Here is a 23,826-nt window from a genome sequence, read left to right on the forward strand (position 1 = left end):
GTTTACAGCCTCTGAAAATCCACTGGAGGGTCAGCTATGGGTCAGGTCCGACCCAGCAGCAATGGGTGAATGACTATAACTTATGAAAAGAATTGTTTTGTAGCTTCATAATTCATAAAGTTGCCATACACTTTGTTTACTTTTTTTTTCATCACAGGAAACTTTTTGAGGCGGGTTCAGTATTCTCTATTGAAAATTAGGGGTTGAAAACCAGATAAACCCCTAACTAGCAACCGTGGACAAAACCAATCTCATAGGTGTTTTATCAATTCGAGCTCACAGCAGACCTCTAGGATAGAGTAGAGCTGTGCCCACAGGGATTCCAGGCCATATATCTTTATGAAAGCAGATGGACCATACCAGTTCTGAAAGGACAAAACTCAGGAGTGTTCAGTGCCTTGGAAGGTGGGAGTCCTGGGAGGGATGTGAAGTTACAGGTGTCACTGTTCTAAGTGACTGTCTGATACAATAGTTCAGAAACTTAGGTTATGTTTTTGTTTGTTTACAGTTCTTTTTTGTTTTTCTCTGATAATTTTTTTCATTTGTTATTATATTACAGAGACTTTGGATTTCCATTCATTCATTGTTGCACTTTCTCCCCTCCAACCGTCCTCCCTAGTACATTACCCTCTTGGAAAAGTAAAATTATTTCATTGTTTTACAAACCCTCCCCCAGGTCCACTCCACTGTGCAGCCTTTGCTCTGGACTCCTGTCATGACAAAAATACCTAATCACATATCCCTCTTAAACAGTTTTCTCCCTCATCTGTTTGAATGCAGTATGCATTGTTGAACCCATCTTTCTCAGTCTCTCCCCAACCCCAAGGTTAGTCCTGTTTTACAACAGTGGCACTATGCAGTATTTGTCCTTTTGTGACTGAGATACTCCACTCAGCATAATGTCCTCCAGGGTCACCCATTTTGAATAATATTATGAGTTCCTTGTTTTTCAATGCAGCGTAGTATTCCATTGTGTGAATATACCACAGTTTCTCTATCCATTCATTTGTTGATGGGCACTTAGATTGTTTCCAGCCCCTTGCTATTGTGAACAAATCCGCGATAAACAGGAGTGTGCCTATGTCTACTTGGATGTCAGTTACGGTCTCTTTGGGGTTTATTCCCAGTAGTGGAATTGCTGGGTCAAACGATATCTCTATTTGCAACTTTTTGAGAAAGCCCCATACCACCTTCCACAGTGGTTGCACCATTTTACATTCCCACCAACAGTGAATAAGGGTTCCAGTTTCTCCACAACCTCGCCAGCATTTGTTGCTTGCTGTTCTGTTAACTTTGCTATTCTGATTGGGGTGAGATATCTCATAGTTGTTTTTGCAGTTCTTTTTTCTGATATCATTTACACATAGGAAAATGTGAAGAATTTAGATGATATAATTCAAGGAGTTTTGACAAATGCATTCCTCATATCTATGAAGCTCCAGAACATTTCTGTCATCCCAGAAATTCACCCCTGCCATTTCCCACATACAGATACATTTACTTGTTTAGATTTTTTACAAAAATAAAATTGTATACACTGTATTATGTCCAGATTAGTTTAGATAAGAAATTATTCCAGTATAATTAATGTGCCATTTTTCTCTGTTTGCATTCAGAATTGTCTCTTTATCATTGAATTTTAGCAATTTGATTCAACTGTTCATAGGTGTGATTTTCTTTGTTTTTATCCTTCTGGATTTTGTTGAACTTTGGGGGGACTTCAATAGTAGTTTTGGGTTTTGTTTGTTTGTTTGTTTTATTAATTAATTTCTTTTTCATCTCGATGAACATATACAGAGATTTTGGAATTCCATTCATTCATTGTTGCACCCTTCTCCCCGTCCACCCCCGTCCCCCCTGCTCCTCTTCTTGAAAAGCAAAAGAAAAACTCCCCTATTGGTACACAATCCCCCCCACACATCCCCAAACCCCAAATATAATCCACTTTGCAACCATCATTCCATACTCTTAGGATAAACATAATGCCCTAAAATATAATACTTTTAAACTATTCTCTCCCCCATAGACTTCAATGCAGTAAACATAATTCATCCAGTTTTGCTCAGTCTTACCCCCACCAGTTTTGGGTTTTTTAAGGGAAATTTTTGATTGATACTTCTTCAAGTATAGTCTTCCTTTCTTCGGTATGCAATTAAATATATTTAGTCTTAAGTTAATGTCCCACAAATCAATGAGATTGTTGGGAGTTTTTTCTCTTCCCCCTGCCACCTCGGTTCTTTAGATAGAATTGTTTCTGTTTACCTGTCTTCATGTTTGCAAAGTCTTTCTTGTGTTTTGACAAATGTATGGGTTGTTTCTAGAGGAGCCTATTCCTTGGAAAAAGGCAACATGCTTGCAAAGGAGATTGAGCTATGGAGAAAGAAGACAACTCTGATGCACACTGTTCCTAATTTTAAACTATTCAGTGTTCCTTTCATCTGTTTGAACAGCTGCATCCCGGTTTAGTGATAGGTTTCATATGAGCATAATTAAATGTTCTGAGATTCCCCTTCTTAATGTCAGCCATGATTTGTAATGATCCACATAGTCAAATGTCTTTACCTAATCAATAAAATAGAAATATACATTTTTCTGGTATTCTCTGCTTTCAGCCAGAACCATCTGAGATTAGCAGAGATAGTCCATTTTCCACAGCCTCTTCTAAACCCAGCCTGAATTCTGGCAGTTCTTTGATATTAATGTTGTCATTCAATCATTCCACATTCTGTTGCATCACCTTTATTGGGAATGGGAAAAATAATAGATCTCTTCTAGTCAGTTGACCAAGTAGCTGTCTTCCAGATTTCTTGCATAAACTAGTGAGCATGTCTAGTGCTATTTGAAGAATGCCTGCTGGTATCCCTTCAAATCCTGGGGCCTTGTTCTTTGCCAGTGCTTTCAGTGAAGCTTCAACTTCTGTCTTCTTTACCATTGGCTTTTGTTTGTATCTCCTTTAATTGTTCAGTGTCAACCAGTAATTTTTGATACAGTGATTTTTTTTATTCCTTTCATCTTCTTGATGTTTCCTGTATCATTCAAGATTTTGCCCATAGCATCTCTCAGTATTGCACCTGAAGGCTTGAATTTGTTTTTCAGTTCTTTGAACCTGAGACAGACATTCTTGGTGAGTTCTTCCCTTTTTATTCTCCAAATCCAGTTCTTTCTGCTTTCTGTTATAATACTTTGATTCATCGTCTTGAGATACCCTTTGAAATCTCTCTTACTTCTGTGTTTCCCGCCTTTGTTTTGGCATGCAAAAACAATGCCATTTTCAACATCTGTTCCCACACTGATTTTGGTCTTCTTTTTCTTTGTAACGACCTTTTATTCTCTTCATGGATTATGTTTCTTATTCTGTAATTTATCTGGTCTTTATCATCAGTGTTTAATGCCTCAAACCTATTCTGGAGGTGATTTTTAAATTCCAGTAGGATAGACACAAGGTCTTGTATCGGTTCCTGTGGGATTGTTTTCATTTTCTTCAACTTCAGTTTGAAGTTGCACATAAGTAATTCATGGTCTATTCCACAGGCAGCATCTTTTTTATATAGTTTACTCAATTAGTAAAATGTTCTCCTTGTTTTCAAAGTATTGCTTTAAGAATTCTTTATGACTAAATAGTCTTATTTTGAGGTCATTTGTATATTATATTATGGTTGAATACAGATTGCATAGATTTTTAAAAAGTTCAAATACTTCTCCATTTCTGTGGTGCTAAAATTTATTTGGATCTCTGATACCCTGCTTGGTAGAGAATTGCATTGCCAACCCAAGGATGACACTTCTCTGCTGGGTCAAATTTACCAGCTCCTGAGGAGAAAGATGGTCAATGTCCTCCTGTTGGATTGACAGCCTTAGAAATCCCACTGGAGGGTCATCTATGCGTCAGTTCTGACTTGATGGCAGTGAGTTTGTTTTGGTCTTTAAAATGTATCATAAATTCAACTGTGCCTCCCCCAACTAAGCTACAGATCTCAGCCTCTATTCCTGAAGTTATAATCTCATTTGAGAATAGGTTGTCTTTCTTATGTTAATGATGAAGAATTAGTATAAGGTGTACCTTGAACATAGAGTATGTTTCCCAAGATCATTACATGCAAACTCGAAAGCACAGGTGGAAAGAGAGTTGCCAAGCCACATGAAAGATCATCCAAGAGCAGAAGCTCAGAGGAAACAAGGACTTTGACTTCCAGCTTCCAAGCTTCTTATCTGTGAGAAAATAAATTTGTTTATTAAAACCATCCACTTAAATGATTTATGTTATAGTAGCATTAGATAACTAAGATGAAGGGTGTAAATAAAAACTTTAAAGAATTGTATTTGAAGAATTAGAAGAGGAGTTACAGAATTGTGTGTGTTTTCCCCCCCCAGTGTTTCCTGGTTGCCTGTTAATGCTGTCCGTTAGTAGTCATTCAACACATTCCCCTGGATGACTTTTCAAACTGTCACATGTCAATCAAAGAAAAATACAAGTGAAAAGAGGAAATATACCTGCTTTATTTAAATTGTCTCTACCTACCGTGTAAAACCTTTTGCATCTTTGGTTTCTGACTGCATTTTGAGTTTTGGCAGTAGTAAGAGGAAGGACTGAGTGATAATTAAGAATCGAAATGCAGACTTAAGAATATTGCCCTAGAAAGCCAGCTGGGAATGAATTTTTCACTTAATATAAAATATATAATGTAGAATTTTATTGCTGTAAAAAACTCATTGTTCATTGTTATGTGCTGTCAAGTCCCTTGCGACACATAGTAACCCTGTGCAGAACAGCTCTGAACCCTGCTTTATCCAGATCCAACCTTATTGTCTCTGATGCACCCATCCCGATTACCCCAGTCACTGAATCAATCCATCTCATACAGGGTCTTCCTCTCTTATGCTGTCCCTCCACCCTCCCAAGCATGATGTCCCTCTCCAACGACTGATCCCTCCTTGCAACGTGCCCAAAGTATGTCAGACGGAGCTTTAGAATCCTTGACTCCAAGGAGCAGCCTGGCTTCACCCTCTCCAGGGCAAATGTGTTTGTTCTCCTAGCAATCCATGGTTGTTGTTGTTGTTGTTGTTATGTGCCGTCGAGTCGCCTGCGATTCATAGCGACCCTATGTACAACAGCCCTAAACTCCGCTCTGTCCTGTGCCAATCGCACTGTCTCTGACACTCCCATCCCAATTATCCCAGTCACTGAATCAGTCCACCTCATAGAGGGCCTTCCTATCCTGCGCCATCCCTCCACCCTCCCAAGCATGATGTCCCTCTCCAAGGACCGGTCTCTGCTCACTACATGTCCAAAGTAAGTTAGACGGAGCCTCAGAATCCTTGCCTCCAAGGAGCCACCCGGTTTAACCCTTTCCAGGACAAATCTGTTTGTTTTCCTAGCAGTCCATGGTATTTTCAATACTCTTCTCCAGCACCACAGCTCAAAGGCATCAGTTCTCCTTCTATCCTCCTTAGTCATTGTCCAACTCTCTGATGCATAACAGGTGATTGCGAAGACCATGGCCTGTATCAGACGCACCTTAGTCTCCAGAGAGACACCACTGCTCTTCAGCACTTTGGAGAGGTCCCTAACAGCAGACTTTCCCATGGCAATGCGCCTTTTAATTTCCTGGCTGCTGGTGCCAAGACTGTTGACTATGGAGCCAAGCAAACTAAAGCTGTGTACAATCTCAATCTCTTCACCATCCATCCTGATGCTGCCAATTGGTCCAGTGGTGAGAATCTTTGTCTTCTTGACATTGAGCCTCAATCCATATTATAGGCTGCAGTCCTTGACACTCTGCAGCAGGCGCTTCAGGTCCTCCTCAGTTTCAGCAAGCAGGGTTGTGTCATCCGCATAACGCAGATTGTTGATAAATCGTCCACCAATCCTGACCCCACATTTCTCCTCATAGAGCCCAGCCTCCCGGATAATCATGTCAGAATGAAATGACAAGGGATGATAGAAGGAGAATAATGCCTTTGAGCTGTGGTGCTAGAGAAGAATACTGAATATACCATGGATTGCTATGTACAACAATCCATGCTATATTCAGTATTCTTCTCTAGCACCACAGCTCAAACTCATTATTCTCCTTCTATCATCCCTTGTCATTTCATTCTGACATGAAGGTGTTTTTCTGCTTTATTGGTTTATTCTGCTGAAATAGCAGCATATAAACTCTTCAGGTACCCCAGGTTCCATCATTATGTGAAGGATTTATTTTTTAAAATAAATGTATGTTAATTGCAGTATTTCAGAACAAAAAGGGAAAAGGTGTAGTTTGATCAGAAGCTGGTGGTAGAGAAATAAGAAAACTGTACCTTCTGACCTAAATAAGTTGTCTGGTGTGTTGTTCTTGTTAGATGCTGTCGAGTAGGACTAATAGCAATTCTGTGAATAATAGATATGAACCTTGTCCTGTCCTGTGCCATTCTCATTGCTGACACACTTAAGTCCATTGCTGCAGTCACTGTCAATCCATCTCTCTTCACTAACTCTCTACCTTCTCAAACATGATACCCTTTGCAAGGAACGCTTTTCCTAGCAACATGTCCAAAGTATGTGAGATGAAGTTTTATTGTCCTTGCTTCCAAAGGATACTCTGGCTACCTGCTGATATTCCTTTTTGAAAATTACAGAAGTTTGAGGTAAAAATGGCCTGAAAATGTCTTCCTTGAACTTGAAACACAGTATTTATCCAATTCAGGTAACTAGCCTAGAAATTCAGAGTTCTAAGATAATTCATCTTTTTTGCCATTAGGTCTTGAGGCCTCCTACACACTTCACTATACATCTGCAGGTATACATACTAAACCAGTCTCCCATGTCCTTTCCACCCTAACTCCTGGGTGGCAGACAGCTCTTTAGTGAATGTTCCAAGTAAGTGTGATGAGGTACTTCCCAACTTTCCACAAATCTAGTGAACTTATTGAAGATATGGAGTACTTACTGATTTTCCTGTACTTTCAATACCTATCATACATAAGCCCAGTTGCTGACATGTAATAATTGCTTAGGAGATAATTTTCAAAATTATTAAATAAATGCTTCTACTTTAATGTCCTAGATATTATTGTGAGGATAAGAAGGAAATTTGTTGAGTAATTCTTCCCCCAAATATATCCAGGTGTTGCTGTGTTGTTGTTTTTATTCTTAGAAAATTACGTTAACTTAAGGGAGGTCTGGTGGCCAAGCGGCAAGAAGATGCACTGCAATCTCAGAGATACACAGTTTGAATCCACCAAATGCTCTGTTGGAGAAGGAGGGACAATCTCCTCCTGTACCAACCAGTCAGATCCAATTTGACAGTACAAGCACACAAAATAATAAAATAAAATAAAATACAATTTTTTAAAAAGGAAAAGAACATTAACTTAGTAGTTTTTAAAAACAAAAAGTTGGAATATAAAAAATTTTAGTTTTCATGAGACTGCCTGGCAGGCAGACTGAGTTAAAGGATTCTTTGCACCATGTTCTTGTAGATCTTTTTACTTGTTAGGCATTTAATGAGATAGTTAATCTACCAAACCAAAATGCAGTCTAACTGCCATTGTGTTGCTTCCAACTCTTAGCAGCTCTGTGGATCATGGGACAATGTTTAAGAGCCCCAGAGAGTTTCCAAGGCAGTGAATCTTGACAGAAGCTGACTGCCTTGTCTCCTCTACTGCAGAGCAGCTGGTGGGTTTGGACCACCATCCTCTTGGTTTGTAGCTGAGAATTTTGAACATTGCACCACCAGGACTTTTTTAACATCTACATAATATGAATCCGTTTTGTGATTATTTCCCTAATTACTAATTTTCCTAATAACTTCTGGGTGAATTTCTAATTTTATAAAAAATATTAACACCTTTGTACATGTGTCCAATTATTTCCTTAGTTTAAATGAATATATTTGAAAAATATTATCTACAATCATATACAGTACATATTTTATAGGATTTTTTTGTATTGAATTAGATAATATTTTCAGTGAAGATTAAACATACTAAAATTTTAAGACTTTTTGGGTAGTATGGTTGCTGCGGAAGCAGTGATGTCAGTTTGAAGACTAAGCTGCTTCTGATCCAGGACATGGTCTTTTCATGCATCTGAAAGCTAAACAATATGGATGATGGAAGAAGAATTGATGCCTTTGAGCTGTGGTGTTGGAGACGAGTACTGAATATCCCGTGGATGGCCAAAAGAACATACAGATACATCTTAGGGAATATTCTTTAGAGGCAAGGATGGCAAAGCTTCGTCCCACATACTTTGAGCATGTTGCTTGGGGAAACTGTTCCATGAAAAGGGACATCATGCTTGGAAAGGTCAGCAAAAGAGAGGAAGACCCACAATGAAATAACTCACATAGAGACTGCAGCAATGGGCTTATGTGTGTGATGATGAGACTGTCACAGGATAGGACAGGCTTCAGATCTGTTGTTTGTAGGCTTGCTATGCTATGAGTGGTACTCAACTTGTCGACACCCAAGCACCACCACAACAATGGTTGCTGTTAGTGATTTTCATTGTCTCAGTCTTCCCACTAGACTTTAAGTTCCCAGGTAGACAATCACCAGAAATTGCAATTCCAACTTACATAAATAATAAGGAAATTCCATTCCAAGAAACCCAGAGAAATGGTAAATTCAGAACTGTTTGCATTTAGGAGCTGAAGAGGATCAGTCATGAAGGACTAATCAGGCATTCCTTCTGTGTCAGCAGCCATCCTTGTTGTATGAGCTCTGTCTTCAGTGTAGCCTGTGGCACAGTGCTTGTTCCGGTACCAGGAATCATCACAGAATCCAAGGAAGAGGAGACTAACTCTGGAAAGGAACTATGGTAGCACTACCGTTAAGCATTCAGCCACCAACTGGAAGTTGTCTATTCAGACCTACCCAGCAGCTCCACTGGTAATCTTCTCCCTTAGAAATGACAACTAGGAAATCCCTATAGTGCAGTTCTCTTCTGTCATGGCATCCCCGTGAGTCACAATGTTACTTCATGGCACCTAACAGCAATATAACATATACCTTGTTTGTTTTTTTCCATTTTTTATATTCGTTGATATAAAAAATTCATCTACATTGTATTTCACACATTCCTTCATTCACATTGTGTTTCAGACAGTCTTTCCCATACATTATGTTTTATAAAAGTAATCACCATTGATTTATGCCCTCTATTATGCCATATTTTTAAGTCCCCACTGGACCTTTCCTAATTCCTTTACCCCCCACCCCTGCCCACCTAACACTGCAACTGTGGTTTCCCCCTTCCCCACCTTCAGTCTCCTTGCCACCTCCCTTTCCCCCTCTTTCAACTGATATACACATTTTACTAGTTATCCTTTTTTTTTTTTTTTACAATAATAACCCAGCTATTCAGTGCTAGGAATACACACCAACCAAAATAGAACTGAGACACAAATGGAGATTTATACACCAGTGTTCATAGCAGAGTTACTCACAATAGCAAGAAAATGGAAACAGCCTATCAACAAACAAATGGATTGAGAAATTGTGGTGGGTTCACATGATGGATTAGGACTCAGAAGCAACGATTTCAAAAAAATATAACATGGGAGAAGCTGGAAAGCATTATTCTGCACTAACTAACCCAGACTTGTAAGGATAAATGCTGTATAAAAACGTATTTAAAAGCGGATTCATCTCTGAAGTGTACAGCCTATTACTCCATATTTAATGTACCATCATTGATACCCTTTTACTGTGACAAACAGTAATGCATATTTTTTACCTCATGTACACATTTCTGCATGTGTATATTTCTCTGTAAAATTAAACATATATCTAAAATAAAAGTTCTTCAAGGCAATACTGTCTATCCCTTACTGCATTTGATAAAGTTCAATACTATTTTGTTTATAGTTAAATACGTGGTAAGGAACTGCACTGCCAACCCAAAGGTCAAGAGTACCAGCTTCTCTGTGGGAAAAATATAGACAGTCTCCTCCCAGGTGATTTACTGCCTCTGAAAACCTGCTGGAGAGCCAGTTAGGAATCAACTCTGACTCAGTGGCGTGTAAGAACAACCAACCACAGACTAAATTAGGGATAATTTAATATACAGTTATGAGCTATTCATGAAATTGTCCCAGTCTAAGCTAATTAGAACAAAGTCATAAGTATGCATGAGTCATTGAGCTAGTTACCTAGTACAGAATACTAAATCATAAAACAACTCAATGCCTTTTTTTAATATATAAATTGCTTCATTTTCTCAACATATTTGTGATATGCATTCATATTATTTTAAGCTGTTGAAGATCATTCATTCTTATTATTAAGTGCTTTATTGTGCAAATATGCCACAATTAATTTGTCCATTTTACTTTTTACAGTAAAATGTAATGTCCAGATTGGGATGTTAACAAATACAGTGATGTACATTCCAGTCCGTGTACTTCGGTGACCATGTTTACACATTTCTCTTCCATATATACCTAGGAATGACATTTTGGGGTCTGAGATTATATTTTAAAACAAAGGACTGTACCTATATGTTTATATTCCCAGCAGAAGTTTTTAGGTATTTTTGTTCCTGCACATTCTGTTTTAAGAGTACTCCCTAAGTGTTTAAAGATTTTTTTTTAATGTTTATCATTAGAAAGTAAGCTATCAACTTGTAAGAACATTATTATCAATAGTATATCTGGGGTCTCTTTTGTTGATTTTTTTTTTGTTTATTTTTTTGGTGTTCTTTGTTTTTGTTTTGTTTTATAAAACCATTTTAAAAATAAGGGGGAAGATCCAATATGAAAAACAGTGTATATGAACTTTATAAACTTTGTAAGTAAACCAGTATAAAATTTTAAAAAAGCTTGTTTTAAAATCATGCAGTTATTTTTTTTTTCTATTTGATAAAGAACTCGATTCAACTCAGAGATTGCTGAAGAGAGTCAGTGTTTTTCTCTCAATTTTGACAGTTAACTTTTTTTTTTTTGACACTGTTAACTCTTTAAGATCTGGTAGTTGGACTTGCCTTTACAGTTTTTACTTCATTGTTCTGTTTTTCTCCTAAAAAAATAATATTCATTTCTAAAAACAAAATTAACTGAAAGCATCAGCACTTTAGTGGTATATGATAAATAACATTCATATTGGCTTTGTGTGGTTAGGTGCCTTCAAGTCAACTGCTGCTTATATAAATCTCCTCTGAGCAGCAGCTCTGAAGCTCGCCCGACCCTGCACCATCCTCATAACCTCTGACATGCGCAAGTCCATTCTTACACTCACTGTGTCAATCCATCTCGAGGAGGGTCTTCCTTGCCTTCACCGACACTCCACATCATGTCATTTTCCAAAGACTCTCCCGTCCTCGCTCAGAGTATCTGAGGCAAAATCTCACTATTCCATACCTTTAAGAAACACCTTGGTTGCATTTTTGCAAGACAAAGATTTGTTTGGTTTTGTGGATTTTTGGGGCAGTCTGTGGGGTTTTAAATACTCTTCGCACAATTCAAAGACATTGATTCTTCTTCAGTCTTCCTTATTAGTTTCCAACTTTCAGATACATACAAAGCAGTTGGAAAAACTATGTTTTGCATCAGATGGACCTTAATATTTAAATGGGCATTATTGCACTTTAGCACTTTAAAGCCATCCTTGACACCAGATTTCTTTTGAGCAACATGTCTTTTGATTTCTCAATCACTGTTACCATGTTGATTTTGGATCCAAGTAAAATGAAGGCCTTGACAATTTGATTCATTTTTCTATGTATCATGATTTTGCCTATTGGTCCATTGTGAGTATTTTTGTGTTCTTGATGTGTTATGTAATCCATATTGAATACTGTAGTCTTTGATCTTCCTCAGTAAGTGCTGCAAGACTTCTTTAGTTTCTGCAATCGAGGCTTTGCCAGCTGCATAATGCAGTTGTGGATGAGTCTTGCTTTACGACTCTGCAAAGTTAATGGTCTTCAGTCAGTGGTTAAAGTGACTAATATATCACAAGATCAAATGATGTATCATTGAGCAAAATACTTGTTCCTAGTTAATTTATGTGTTCCTCTCTCATGATAGACTAGTTGGCTGAATTATTTATTGCCCTATTCATTTCGTGTTCAGGATTTGTATAAATAGCAGTTTAAAGACTAAGGTGTACCTGACTAAAAACCTCAAAACTCATTGCTATCAAGTCAGATCCAACTCAGAACTGACACTGCAGTGGATTTTCAGAGACTGAAATCACCCGGGAGGAGATTACCCATCTTTGTGCTGCATTGCCAATGTTGGATTAGAACCACCTTTGACTAATATCCAAGTAATGGAATAGCCCAAGAACTCGATCTCTCTTACTTTTCACTGATATTTGATCTTTGTCTTTTCAGCATGATGTTTCCCAGATTTTACTCAAGGCAACACTGGACAGTATTGTAGAAGAATGTGTCAGCTTTGTGGGAGTGGATATTAACATCTGTTCAGAAGTTTTGTTAAGGTGAGACAAGAAGTCTGTGGCTGAAGATCACAGAATCTTGAATTTAATTGGATATCCAGGCCTAACTCTGCTAGAACAAGAGGCACATGTGTGTAAAGTTGTCAAATACCGAAAATCTTTGGCTTCACGTAGCTTTAAGTAATCAGTCTGAGGGGAAGACATCATTTAGGAAAACTATTGTAACAATTCACATTATCATCTTTAATACAGAAAATCCAAAGTGAAGAGCATATGGTAACCATTGAGTGTATTAGTGTCGTTAATAGAATTTAAATAAGGTTAACATGAAAAAGAGCTGCTTCCCACCACATCAGACAGATACTTTTCACCAATTCAGCCCCTTGCATTTATCTGTCAAAGCTGGCAGTAGCCAACAGTCAAATTCTGAGAGTTCAAAGTATAGTTACTATATTATCATGTGATTCTCAAGTTGCATATCAAAATCTCTATTATACAATAATCACATCTTAAGTACTCATTTTTTTCTCTTGTTATGCAAGAGAACTGGAAATTATTTTTTTGTTCATAACCTTGCATTTATTTCACAAATCTTCAGATAAAGCATGAAATTAACAACATCTAGGCCGTTTGGCATTGGAACAGGTATAATGTAAAATATCTTTTAGCATTTAAAGGTGCTGCTTTTTACCATAGATACCAAAATTCCAAAATTTCATAAAAATGAAAATTATCTGAAATGATGTTGTTAGGTGCCATCGAAACAGCTCTGAGCCCTGCTCTATCTCAAGCCAATTTAATTGTATCCAACATGCTTACTGTCATTACCCCAGTCACTGAGTCAGTCCATCTCATCCGGGTTTTCCTCTCTTATGCTATCCCTCCACACTTAAAGCATGATGTCTTCCAAGGACTGGTTCTTTTTGACAACATGCCCAAAGTATGAGACAGAGCTTCAAAATCCTTGCCTCCAAGGAGCAGCCTGGTTTCACCCCCTCCATAACAGAACTGTTTGTTCTCTTAGCAGTGCAGTACTCTTTCTTCCCCAACACCAAAACTCAAAGGCATGGGTTTTTCCTTCCATCATCCTTAGTCATTGTGTAGTTCTCTGATGCATAGCAAATAATTGCGAAGACCATGGCTTTGATCAAGTGCACCTTAGTCTGTAGACTGACATCATTGCTCATCAGTACTCTGGAGAGGTCCCTGACAGCAGATTTTTCCAATGTAATTCATCTTTTGACTTCCTAACTGCTGGTACCAAGGATACTGAATGTAGAACCAAACAAGCTGAAGCTGTTAATTATCTCTTTGCCATCTATCATGATGCTTTCAATTGGCTCAGTATTGAGAATCCTTGTTTTCTTGATGTTTTGCTTCAATCCATACTGAAGGATTCAGTCCTTGACCTTCTGCAGCAAATGCCTTATCTCCTTCTCAGTTTTTCTGAGCAAGGTTGTATCATCTGCATAATGCAGGTTGTTGATGAACCTTCCTCCCATCTTGATGCCATATTCCTAGTCGTAGAGCCCAGTCTTGGATTATTTGTTCCCCATATAGATTGAAAAGGTGTGGAGCTAGGAAGCATCCCTGACATACACCTTTCTTGATCTTGAACCATGCAATGTTTCCTTGCTTTCTTCTGATGACTGCCTCCTGGTCCAAATATAGGTTTTGAATAATCACAATCAAGCATTCTGGGATTCCCATTCTTCTCAAGTTTAGCCACAATTTCTTGTGATCCACAGAGTCAATGAAACACAGATACTGATATTCTCTGCTTCTAATTAGATTCATCTAACATTGGGTGTAATGTCCCTAGTGCCACGGCCTCGTCTAAACCCAACCTGCACTTCTCTGTTGATGTTTCAGTTCTTGGATGATCTTTAGCAGGATCTTGTTTGTGTGTGATACTAATCATAATATCCAGTAATTTCCACACACTGTCAAATCACCTTTTTTTGGTATGGGAACAAATACAGATCTCTTCAAGTCAGTTGGCCAAGTAGTTATCCTCCAGATTTCTTGATGCAACCTGGTGGGTGCATCCGGAGCAGCATCTGTTTTTTGGAGTATGTCAGTTGATATGTTGTCAATTCCTGGGGCCTTGTTTTGTTGTTTTGGTTTTTTTTCCCCCAATTCCTTCAGAGCACCTTGAATTCCTCCTTCATCATCATTGCTGCTCGATCATCTTTTAATTAAACAGAGAAAACTGTGTAATAATATAGTATTTATGCCTGTATATAAACCATGGAATTGGTTAAGTTCCCTTATTTACCTTCAATTCTTACATCAATTAGAATTTAATTTCATCTCTTTATAGTAGTTAGAATAGATTTACCAAAACAAAACAAAATAGTACAATACAATTCTGTCAGTTATGACTTCTCCTACTAACTCATTTTATAAGCTAAACAGGAATAGGCAGCATTATTACTGATTCAGAGACATAAGGAATGTGAATAGTGTAGAAATACACTGGAAAGTGGCTTTTTTTTTACATCACTGTTAAACTGTTTACCTCCATTTTTATAATGTCTCCTAGTTTTGTGATTCTTTTACATTGTGTCGTCATTTGTCCAATTAAATAACTCTTGTCCTCTACATTTATCTCCTACTTGGAGACTTCTGACAATATGTAATTGCAAATTGATATTGTTATCTTAAGGAAAATAGTGTCTTTTCAGATTAGATCCTTTTTCAGTACCTTTTAATCTTCATCTCTGCCACATCATTTATTCATTTTTTTGTTTTTGTTTTTGCTTTTTGTTTTTTTAAGGCATATTGCAGGACTCAATGCCAACCGAGCCAAGAATATTATTGAATGGCGAGAGAAAAATGGGCCCTTTATCAACCGTGAACAGTTAAAGAAGGTCAAAGGACTAGGTCCAAAATCCTTCCAACAGTGTGCTGGCTTCATCAGAATCAACCAGGACTATATTCAAACATTTTGCAGGTGATTATTAAAATATATACTTTTGTTCTATTATCATCCTCTCCTTTCCTTACCTTTGCACATCATACTCACTGATGTAAGTCCTACGTGCCCTCGTGTTCTTTATTCATTCCATGTCTCTCTTGTCACACACAGTGATTGGTTCTGGAAATACAGGAGATTTCTTGTTTTGATCAAAATAGCAAATTCCCCATTTTCTTTAGTTACATTTTTAATGTATTCAATAAACTTGTAAATATTTTAAAATTGTAATATAGACTGTAAAAATTAATGTGTAAATGTTTTGGTGAGTAGAACTGAAATGCTTCCATGAGATGTGATACTCATTGAATAGAGTTTTCAATTAATGAAAGAGCAGTCAGCACAGATATCAGAACGAAAGTATTTCAGGCAGAACAAACAGTAAATGTGCAAGATCTTAAGGTAGAAGCAGCACTTTCTGATGGGGTAGTCCATAGAGAGTTGCATGCTAACCCTAAGGTAATGAGTCTCCAGCAGGGAAATACACCGGGAACTCCTTAACAGAAAGATACACAGTCTCCTCCTATTATGATCAACATTATCAGAAACCAGTAGATGGTAGATAGGAGTCTTATTCAACACAATGACAGTTGAGTGAGTGACTGAGTAAAGGCGTAAAGGCTAGTGTGACTGGAGCATAGCTAGTGGAAAGACTTGGCATGAAATAACATTGACTTTAACAATGGCCATTTTATATTAATATCGTTCTTTCCACTTCTTAAACAACATGCCTCTGGAAACTATGAACTTAGAGAAACATAGAACAAGGGTTCAGTCTTTTGTTCATAGAGTCGTGCTCAACTCAATGACACTTAACAACAATAACAATCTTAAATAGGCCTCACCTCTCTCTACCTACCCAAGAATCACCAATATCTTAAATTTTGGCTGTGCAGATTATGAGCAAAATTATTCCTTCCTGTTCCTGGTAGCATAAAAAGAGAAATTATTATATAGAGTAAAATTCTTAGCATTTTGTGACAATGAAAGAATACTTTTTATGTGTCTGCTACTTTTGGTCTACTCAATCTATTTATTTATATATAAATATATAAAACTATATTAATACTTATATAAATACTTATATGAACATAGTACAGATATGGGTTTTTTTTCCCTTTTGACAAGCTATAATAATAGTCTTATAGAAAAAACCCTTTTTTACCCTGAAAAAGCACCAAAGGAAAACCAGTCCCACTATCAGATATTAGAATGCATTATGACATTATAGTCATTTAACAATTTGGTTTTTTATCTAGATGTAAATAGAGTAGTATTGAGAGAATCTGAAATATACCAAAATATAGGTGGAATTTAGTTTATTAGGGATGACATGTAAGCCACAGCAGGAAAAAAAATTAAATCATCCAATAAATGGGATTACTAGGAAAATCAAGCATTACATTTTAAAAGAATAAAACTTAAAGTAAGAAGCACATGACCTATAATGAGGTAAATCATGACAGCAGCAATATTGAAGGGACAGTCAGAATGGTTGTATAGGAACAGAGTTTTTGCATGCTAATGAACCTCTTTAGTATCAATTTAATCTAGATTGTTAGATATTTAGGTTATGAAGAATAATCCCTATGTTATGACAATGAAAATATCTTAAAAATTTACACAAAGGAAATGAAAATGGTTCATTAACCCCCCAAAAATAAAATCCATTAGAAATAAATAAAATGAAAAATAAGATGTCAGTGTGGGACAAAATGAAAGCTAAAAAAGCAATGTTGTTCCTGTTAGATGATGATTATTTCAATTCACAGTAGCCCTATATAGAGTAGAATTAAATGCTGCTCAGTCGTGCACCATCCTCGCTGTCACTGCAGCAGCCACTGTGCCCACCCCTCTCATTCGGGATCCTTTAACTGACCCTCTATAGTCATCAGAGAGAAAGTTTGGTATTTTACTCATTGAGTCACATATAATGACAGACCCTCCACTGGGTTTCCTAAACTGTTAATTGCACTGGAGGAGACTGCCTATCTTAATCCCTTAAAGCCACTAGTGGATTCAAACCTACACAGGCATGGCCTTTAGGTAGCAGCTCCCTATGGACTACACCACCAGAGCTCCCTCTCCACTGTGTCTCATTTCATTGCTGTTGAGTCAGAATCAACGTACAGCTGACCCTCCAGTGGGTTTTCCAAGGCTGTAAGGCATTCAGGAGATTTCCCTTTTATTGCTCATTTAGCCGTCACTGGTGAACTTGCACCAGCAGAGAGGTGATCACTCTCCCTATGGACTACATTGTGTTGTTGTATACTGTTGGATCTGGAGTTGACTGATAACTGACCCTCTGGTAGGTTTTCAGAAGCACTTAATTGCAGGGGAGGAGATTTCCCATCCTTCTCCCCTGGAGCATCTGGTGGACTCAGACCACATGCCTTTGAGATTGCAGCGCAGCTTCTCTAGTCCCTCCTAATGGCTTCTAAAGCACATTCTGAATGTACTTCCAAAATATATTTGTTCTCCTATTCATCCATGTGTATTTAATATTTTTTGCAATGGGGGGGTCAGGGCATGCAGAATCATGCTTGGCAGAGGATCAGTGAAAGAGGAAGACCCTCAGGGAGGCAAAGGTTAATCCCAAGCCACTTGACAAAGTGACCGCAACAATGGACTTAAGCATAGCTGCCATTGTGAGGATGATGAGTATGGTCAGTTAAGTCGTGGGTAGGATCTCTGTGAGTCAGAACCAACTATACACCACCCAACAATAATATATAACCTGAACTTTTGGGTTCTGGTGTCTAACCTAGATACTGCATATAAATGGGAGTATGTTTGTTCTTTAGTGTATAAATTCCTTTTGGTTTCTCTCCTTGTCTTCAAATCTCATCTTTATCTTCCGTTAGAGGTTTCAAAGTTGTATGTCTTGGTGGCCTTGTGGATAAGGAGTTGTGCTGCCGTTCTAAAGGCAGGCAGTTTGAATCCACCAAGCTACACCTTGGAGAAAGGTGGACAGTCTCCTCCTATGAGATTTACAGCCTCTGAAAACCCCCTGCAAAGTCAGCTGTGGGTCAGTTTCGAAACAATGGAAATGAGAATTAGAGATTCTTCAGGGTGGTCACCCTTAAATTTGGGATTTTTGTTAAGGATCTTTCTGTTCTCCAAAAGATGATTACAGCCTTAGTAATACTCTTTTCATCTCCACCTCAAATTATTACCTGGTATTTAGCTCACATCATAGTTGCTGGCACATTTTAGAGGTGTTTTTTTCAGAGGTGTTGTGTAGGTTGTGCTTAAGTCTTTATAGGTTTGAAAATTAGTTTAATTTGCCTGACTGCTAGTTTATCTAGGCATATGATTCTAGATTAAAAGAACTTTTTATTATCCTTCAGAACTTTACAGATCTAGTTCTGCTGTATTCTGGCATCTGACATTTTCCAATGAGAAATTTGATGCTTGTCTAATTATAGTTCCTTTCTAAGTAATTGTTTTATTTTTATCACTTGAGAGCTTTTGGGGCATTTTTAACACATAACATGTATTCTAAAGTTTCCTCAAAGTATGTCAAGTATCAGATTTTCCCCATTGATTACTTTCTATACTCAGTGAGTTATTTTAATAATTCATGCTTTTCTCTAGCTCTGGAAAATCATATTAATATTACTTAATGTTTTTCTCCTCTATTTTCTCTGTCCTCAACCAGAATGCCATTTATAAAAGCTGAGTCAATTAAAAATGCTTTTGACTTTAAGAACAGAAATCTTGTAAACAGAAGTTTAAACAAAAAGTAAAAGTTTTATAAAATATTTGATTAAAATCTGCTTGTTGTCTGTGTATATTTATGTAGCAGAGCAATAAGCACATTAGAAACTGTTTTCTACTCAACCTCTCTCTTTTTTTTTAATGGTCTCAGTAGTCAGCACACTGACTCTTCAGCTGATGTTGGGGTAACAAATGAGAAGCAAGGCAAGAAAAAGAGCAAAACTCCAGTGAATGTTGTGCTAAAGCCAAATCCCTTGGACCAAACTTGTATTCACCCAGAATCATATGACATAGCAGTGAGGTAAGTCTGAAGTCTTTGTGAAAATTCTCTGTGTCCAGAGTGAGCAAATGGCCTTTGTTTGGAATAGTGAGGACTAAAAAAATATGACCATATTTAACATGACACCATTTTTCAGAAGTTCCGCATTACTTAGTTATGTGACACTTTATTTTCTTTCGGTGAGAAATGAAACCATTATTCCTGGCACGGTGTCAAGCTCATAAACCCTGGTACTAATGGTGAAGTGTGTGTAATGGAAATTGCATGGCACTCTCCTCTGTTTGTTTTGGAAATTAACAAGACACAATTGACTGGCACCTGGCTTAAAGCTTGTGCTTATCAGAAGATAGAGCCCCCATTTGAAAGGAGATATGTAACTCAAATTTCCTAAGTTACTCATTGATCATGAGAAAGTCTAAGAAATTATATAATGCAAAATGATATGACAGGAACTTCTTGTACAAAGGAAACTTTAAAGACCTTTAAAAAACTCAACAAACTTCCAAGAACACATTTTATTTAAAACACTTTTAGTTTATTCAAAACTAATGACTTGCTATAGAACTAGCTATGAGGCTTTTTATTGTGTAAATAGCCCCTGAGTTTAAAAATATTAAGTAATTTATAACTTTAATTGAATCCAACTTGCTTTGAAAATATTTATATTTGGTTATTTTAGTAAATATTAATTTTCTTTCTTTTAACAATGATTTTATAAAACACAATATACATGAATGATCTTATGAAACATAGTGTTAAGGAATGTGTGAAATATGATGTACCGGAATAAAACACAATGTATATGAGCTTTTTATGCAAACTAGTATAAAATGTTTGAAAATATAAATACTGTGTGTAGTACATTGTAGGGTAAGTTGGAAATAAAAGAAGTAAAAAAAATCCTCTTCTAACATGAAAATATTGGTTCCTGTTTTTCCTCCAGCATTCTCTTATGTAAAAAAATCATGAAAGTAAAGTACAAATAACTTTACAATAAGTGATTATATGTATACACCCCCTCCAGTGTTATAATCAACATTTTATTATGACTATTTTAGCATATATCTCTCCATCTATATATTAATATATCTGCCAGTCTGGAAACTAAGGGGCTCCTGATCTAGGCCATGGTTTTTGCAATTACTTGCTTTGCATCAGAAAGCTGGACAGTGACTAGGGAAAATAAAAGGAGAATTGATGCCTTTGAGTTGTGGTGCTAGAAAAGAGTATTGGTTATACCATGGACTGCTAGGAGAACAAACAGGTTCTTCCTAGAGAGGATGAGACCAGGCTGCTCCTTGGAGGCAAGGATTCTAAAGCTCCGTCTGACATACTTTGAACATGTTGCAAGGAGGTACCAGTCCTTGGAGAGGGACGTCATGCTTTAAAGGGTGGAGGCAGAGCTCAAGAGAGGAAGACCCTTGATTAGATAGATTGACTCAGTGACTGAGTTATTGGGGGGGTGGATGTGTCAGAGACAATAAGGTTGGCTCATGATAGAGCAGGGTTTAGGGCTGTTGTAAATAGGGTAACTATGAGTTGCAGGCAACTTGACAGCACATAACAACAACATCCGTCTATTCACTCATCTATTCCTTGTATGGTTGCTTTTCAAAGAAAATTGCAGAAATAACTACTTAACCAGTTACCATTACATCAACTGTGATGCCTGGCAGCCCATATGTGTTGAAGTAGAAGTGTACTTCGTAGAGTCTTCATTGACTGACATTTTCTGCAAGGAGATCCCCAGGACTGTCTTCCAAGGCTCTGGGATGCACAGTAACCTCAACTTTAGGGTTTGTAACTAAGCATGTTCTCAGTTTGCAGCATCCATCACAGCACTTCTCACTAAATGCTTCAGGATGTGTACCATTAGTTAAGGTTCAGTCATTCTTTGTAGATTTTTTTCAAGTGGAGTCCATGTAAATATAAATCTTAAATGTGTATCAGATAGTTTTCTACCAAAAGCTACATCTTTGTAATGCAAACTTGGATACAGAAGAAACATTGAACTCAAAAAACATTCCCTATACCCATTCCCAGTTAGCCCTTTCTTTCAACATTGAGAGGTAATGACTGTTCTGATTTTTCCCACCATATATTCATTTGCCTCTACTAGAATTTCATATCAGTAATACTAAACTGTTATAATACTCTTCTGTATTTCTTTGAGGCTTCTTTCTTCCAGTGGCTTTTAAGGCATATCATTAGTTCTTTTTTATGATTAATATTCCAGTGTGTGTGTGCACGATCGTGCACGTGCTCTACCAAGTCAGTTGCTCTGACCTTTGCCCTGTCCTGAGCTTACCTCACTCCTGAGCCATCTTCTTCATCTCCAACACACCAGACACCATTGTCATAGTCACTATGTCAATTCATCTCATCCAGGTTCCTTTACTTGTGCTGATCTTCTGCCTTTCCAAGCATAATGTCCTTCCCCAAGGACTAGCCTCTCCTGACAACATGTGCAAAGTAAATGAGACCTTCTCTAGGATGTTGTTGTTGTGTACTCTCAAGTCGGAATTGATGCATAGCTGACTTCCATCCTTCTCCCATGGCACTTCCTTTTCCCTTGAAGCAGCTAGTGGCCTTGTGCCACGTGCCTTCAGTATTGCAGTGCAACTTCTTGCCACTAGGCCATCAGAGCTCCCAAGGGTAGACCTGATTATTTTTTTGGCAGCCATGGTATGTTCAGTACTCTTCTCCAGCACCACAGCTCAACGACATCAGTTCTTTAGTCTTTGTCCAGCTTACAGGTGCATATCAGGCAATTGAGAAGACCATGGCCTGGATCAAGCACGCATCAGACTCTAAATTGACATCATTGTTTTGTAGCACTTTGCAGTGGTCCTTGACAGCAGCTTTTCCCAGTGCAGCACATCTTTTGATTTCCTGACTGCTGATGCCAAGGGTGTTGATTGTGTGGCTGAGCATGAAATGAATAGTAGCCTCATTCTCTTCTCCATCATTCATGGTGCTGTGCTGTTGGACCAGTGGTGAGGATTTTTTCTTTTTATTTATATTAAGATGCAATCCATACTGAAGGTTGAAGGCTGTAATCCTTCATCTTCTGAAGCAAGCACTTAAGCCATCTCAGTTTCAGTGAGCAAAGTTGTATCACCTGTATAATGCAATTTGTTGATGAGTCTTCCTTCAGTTTTTATGCTACATTGTTCTTTTTTCTCAAAAAATCTTTCTGTGAATTTTATTTCTTTTTATATAGGTAAGTAAACTAAGAAAGGAGAATCAAGTGTTTTAGGTCATAATTGCCATGAAATTATTCATAATACTCCTGAATGGACGTGAATCAAAAGCTTTTTAAGTAATGTTAAAATAAATGCTTGATCTATCAAATAGACTTAATGGAGAGAATAAACAAAACACAAAGGATATATATTAGACTTCAAAGCATAAAAGAATTTTGCCAAATTATTTTCAGTTTCAGTGTTTTTGTTTGCTTTTTAGAGTGTGTCTTCTACTTCACCTCACACACTCTTCTGTCTAAGTACAGTAGAAATCTTGCTTTAGGACAGAAAGCCATTAACACACAGGTGAACCTAGTGCATATCATGTTGTGTTCCTGGACCTAATTATCGATGAAAAAACCTAAAGTGAAGAACTGTTCACAAATACATATAGCCACTCCTTTGGCATGACAATCAAAAGCTTTTTCCTTCTAGCTCCGAAACCACCTCCTTCTTAAATAGCGAGGTAGACCCTTTTTTTCCTATCTTTACTCGGGTTGAAGCTTGAAAGAGTAGTCTACCCAGATGTTATCACTCACTGCTCTCTTGTTCTCTTTAATCTAGTGCAATATGACTTCTTACTCTTTCACTCCAGAGAACTATCCCTACATGATCTTGTAACCAATATCTGTTGTTGTTGTGTACCACTGAGTCAAAATCAAACAATAGCTGACCTTTTAGTGGGTTTCCAGAGACAGCAGATCACACAGGAGGAGACTGCCCATCCTTCTCCCATTGAGCAGCTAGTGGGTTTAAACCATGTATCTTTGAGATTGCAAAACAATTTCTTGCCACTAGGCTACCAGAATGCTACATTTTTCTTAATACTGCCTCTTGAATGATCTGTCCAGCATACAGATTGAAAAGAAATGGAGAAAGGATACGTCTCTACTGTACTCCTTTCTTGATCTTGAACCATGCAGTGTTTCCTTGCTCTGTTCAGACGATAGCTGGTATAGTTATAGATTTCACATGAGCACAATCAAGTGTTCTGGGATTCCCATTCTTCTCAATGTCAGCCACAATTTGTTGTGATCCACACAATTAGAGACCTTTGCATGTTGTTATGTTGTTGTTGTTATGTGCCATCGAGTCACTTGCGACTCATAGCGACCCTATGTACAACAGCTCTAAACTCTGCTCTGTCCTGTGCCAATCTCATTGTCTCCAACACACTCATCCCGTTTGCCCCAGTCACCAAATCACTCCATCTCCCAGAGGGC

At 37.6% G+C, this 23,826-nt stretch overlaps 1 protein-coding gene across 1 annotated transcript in view; it reads left to right on the top strand.

The window, feature by feature from the left end:
• Positions 1 to 23,826, top strand: part of SRBD1 (S1 RNA binding domain 1) — a 324,250-nt gene that overhangs the window by 252,023 nt on the left and 48,401 nt on the right. Inside the window, exons 16-18 of the mRNA XM_006882310.1 lie at positions 12,317 to 12,423; positions 15,161 to 15,337; positions 19,233 to 19,379. Coding sequence (XP_006882372.1) covers positions 12,317 to 12,423; positions 15,161 to 15,337; positions 19,233 to 19,379 — 431 coding nt within the window. The remainder of the gene's footprint in view (positions 1 to 12,316; positions 12,424 to 15,160; positions 15,338 to 19,232; positions 19,380 to 23,826) is intronic.

The sequence above is a fragment of the Elephantulus edwardii genome, unplaced genomic scaffold, assembly GCF_000299155.1.
Source record: "Elephantulus edwardii isolate Elephantulus edwardi_28Jun2011 unplaced genomic scaffold, EleEdw1.0 scaffold00019, whole genome shotgun sequence".
NCBI lineage: Eukaryota > Metazoa > Chordata > Mammalia > Macroscelidea > Macroscelididae > Elephantulus > Elephantulus edwardii.